The 3,530-nt window shown below is 36.3% G+C and overlaps 1 protein-coding gene across 4 annotated transcripts in view; it reads right to left on the bottom strand.

Annotated features, from left to right (window-relative positions):
• Positions 1–2,000: 2,000 nt before the first annotated feature.
• LOC107740093 (SH3 domain and tetratricopeptide repeat-containing protein 2-like) overlaps positions 2,001–3,530 on the bottom strand; it is a 24,414-nt gene continuing 22,884 nt past the window's right edge. For all 4 annotated transcript variants that reach the window (XM_016552380.1, XM_016552377.1, XM_016552381.1 and 1 more), the window contains 2 exons: positions 2,758–2,954; positions 2,001–2,452 (listed from right to left, as the gene is read on the bottom strand). In XM_016552380.1, coding sequence (XP_016407866.1) covers positions 2,096–2,452; positions 2,758–2,954 — 554 coding nt within the window. In that variant the 3' untranslated portion in view covers positions 2,001–2,095. The remainder of the gene's footprint in view (positions 2,453–2,757; positions 2,955–3,530) is intronic.

Raw genomic sequence — 3,530 nt, 5'->3', positions numbered from 1 at the left:
TCATCGGCTCAGTAGCCTAAAATCCAGTTTTCACCGTATAATCACAAGTGAGGAATATGTTCGGAAGGGTATCGAATCACCATAGCCAATATCTCCCTCTAGTGGTGGATAATATTAGTACAACACAACATGTTTGTTTATTTTGAGTATATGCTACAACAGAGTTTCGGAGGTTGTAAGAGGACGCAACCGAAAGAGACGAAAGATAAGTAACCATACAGTAAACATTTTTCTGACTCATGTATAAGTTGTCTATGAAAACTCTTTAATGGGCACTTCAAGCACACGATTTATAAGTGGTTAGTGCGCGCACCGGTGACAATGAATGACTAGGCTATGCCTACTATCCGGAGTGGCCGTTTGTGTTTAAAGTTAAGATTATGTTTAATGGTTAGGTTTAACGTTTAAGAAGTTCATTTGAAGTGCCAAATTACCTCTGAGTTCAATACATACATTGCTACTGTAGGCCTAACAGATAATCAATTACATGTAGTCATTTAGCTTTTATTCAAAGCGACTTACAAATTAGCACAATGGAAGCAATCAAAATCAACAAAAGAACAATGATATGCAAGTGCTATAACAAGTCTCAGTTAGCTTAATGCATTACACTTAGCAAGTTTTTTTTAATTATATAATTAATAAAAAGAAAACAGATAGAATAGAAAAAGAATAGAAGCAAGCTAGTGTTAGAGGCCTTTTTTGCTTTTGTTAATTGTATTATAAATAAAAAGAAAACAGATAGAATACAAAAAGATTAGAGAAGCTAATGTTAGCTTTTTTATATAAAGAATAGAATTAGAATAGAGAGAGCTAGAGTTAGAGGGTCAAATAGAGATGGAAGAGATGTGTTTTTAGTCGATTCTTGAAGATGGCTAAGGACTCAGCTGCTCAGATTGAGTTGGGCAGGTCATTCCACCAGGAGGGAACATTTAATTTAAAAGTCCGTAAAAGTGATTTTGTGCTTCTTTGGGATGGCACAATTAAGCAAGGTTCACTTGCAGAACGCAAGCTTCTAAAGGACACATACGTCTGAAGTAATGAATTTAGGTAAAGGGGTGCAGAGCCAGTGGTGGTTTTGTAGGCAAACATTAATGCCTTGAATTTTATGCGAGCAGCTATTGGTAGCCAGAAAAATTAATCTTGCTGCCACGTTCTGGATTAATTGTAAAGGTTTGATAGAACTGGCTGGAAGACTTGCCAAAGAGGGCATTGCAATAGTCCAGCCTGGACAGAACAAGAGCTTGAGCAAGGAGTTGTGAAGCATGTTCTGAAAGAAAGGGCCTGATCTTCTTGATGTTGAATAAAGCAAATCTGCATGACCGGACAGTTTTAGCAGTGTGGTCTGAGAAAGTCAGCTGATCATCAATCATACTGTAACGCCAAGGTTTCTTGGAGTTTCTTTCTTATTTCGAGCATTAAGCCTGTTCTAGTTAAGACAGCTTAATTAAAAATTACACAGCTTTGTGTAATCATGCACATGCTAGAGAATCAGTATTTTGCCCATGGACGTTAACAGAATTTCTTCAGTTTTAATTAAGTAAACGTTTTAGAACTCTCAAGGACAGATTAAAAAAAACAAAAAAAAAAAAAAAACATTTAAAGATATACAAATTAATTTACAGTTATGCAATATCTTTAAAATTCACTTTGAAACACTAATAGAAAATATATTATGGAATTTTAAACATTTGCTAAAAAAAAAAAAAAAAAAAAAAATTTTTTCGCACAGATTAAAGTTTTGATTTTAGAGGCCTTAGACATTTCCATATCATATATGATATGGTAGGGTGGGTCGATACAGAATCTTACAAATTTGTAATTGAAAAGGTTAAATACCAGTAATAGTTATGGTTACAAAATATATGTATAAAGCTATAAATCATGTAGCGTTATTTGTACCCAGAATTTTACCTAGAAAGTGTAGAGAAATGTCACCGAGGGATTCACTATCTAGATTTTGCATGGGGTTATCCATATTTGCTAAAAAAAAAAAAAAAAAAAAGTGTCTTATCGCAGGTCTTCATTAACAGAAGAACATTCTTCAGAGTGATAGAATTGTGTCTGATTCACAATACACCAGTCAAGCCTTCCTTCAAACTGCTAGTCTCTTGGTTTGATCAGGAGGCCCTGCGTCTTTTTCCACCGATACGTTAGTGTTAGAAGTGCCACTGCTGGAGTCTGACTGATCTTTGGTGGGAGTGTCAGGCTCTGCCTCAGCTGAGTCCTGATGTGTTTCTTCTGTGTCACAAGAGTCCGTGTATCCTGCCAGTTCCTTCCTCAAACTCTGCGCTCTTTCCATGTAGCTTTTACTCAGTTCAGCATCGGGTATGTAGTTGGCATGGATCTCTGCGAGCTTCATGTAGATTATGTACAATGTGCTTAGGCTTTCTTTGTCCTCCAGAGCTGCTGCCAGGGCTAAGTGGAAGTAGCCCATGGCATCGAATGCATCCTAAGGTAGAAAAAGTAATAAACATTCTATATCAAATACATTTACTCTGAATGTTAATGTTAAACTTATTTTTGTAGATACTTTGGGCCTCTTTCACTAATAATTTCACACAATTAGTGTATGGAAGCTTTCTCACAGAAAGTGAAAATCAGATACATAAAATGTTTTTAAACAAAAATACATGTGCAGGTGAGAGCATGCTTTTCTGTTTCTTTATTTTTGCATGTGGAAACATGTTGTACTCTTACATTCAAAATGTTCAGTCTAGGATTGATGTAAAGTGTTAAACATTACGAGAGACTCACCTTTAATCTGTATAGGGTCAGATCAGCCAGTCTGCAGTACACTTTAACATAGTACCGAACCTCAATGGCATGTTCAAGAGCAGTGGGGCAGAGTGAAAGAGACTTAAGGTAGTAGTTCTCAGCCATCTCATACTTCCCTAAAGAGAAGTACACTGATGCAAGACGATGGAAGGACACCCTCTCATTCAGAGGAACACCTGTAAGAAATACACATAGCACTTAGCTTTTTCCTTTCAGAGTGTCATCTCAGATCTCATCTTTGAGAATAAATAACTTAATTGGAAGTGAAGGCTGAAGATCAAGTTTTCAAGAGAGCATCTCAGTTGATCTTAGTATTAATCAAATCTGTCATTTGTGACTCTTGCTGTAAAATCAGTGTTAACCACAATGCCTTAAAACAATGCCTAAATACACAGCACTGTCTGAGTGACATCATTAGAACATCATTAGCAGGTTATAATGATAAAAGCTACTTTTAAATTTTACTTTTATTTTTAAAGTATAACATGCACTGGAGATGCAGGTACAATTTAACCAGGAATATGCTTAACAAAATTAAACTGGGCCTGTTTAGATTTCATGCTGAATTGCATGTATTATGATGTATTCTTCAAATGATTTATGCTGTAGACTAGGGCAGGGGTAGGCAAGTTCGGTCCTAGAGAGCAGCAGTCCTGCAGAGTTCAGCTCCAACCCTGAAAACAAAACTCACCTGCCTATAGCCTTAGTAATCCTGAAGACATTGATTAGCTTGTTCAGGTGTGTTTGATTAG

Source organism: Sinocyclocheilus rhinocerous, unplaced genomic scaffold, assembly GCF_001515625.1.
Source record: "Sinocyclocheilus rhinocerous isolate Xijiao unplaced genomic scaffold, SAMN03320098_v1.1 scaffold584, whole genome shotgun sequence".
Lineage (NCBI taxonomy): Eukaryota > Metazoa > Chordata > Actinopteri > Cypriniformes > Cyprinidae > Sinocyclocheilus > Sinocyclocheilus rhinocerous.
The sequence above is the reverse complement of the archived record's forward strand: the minus strand, read 5'-3'. Positions and strand labels throughout refer to the sequence as shown.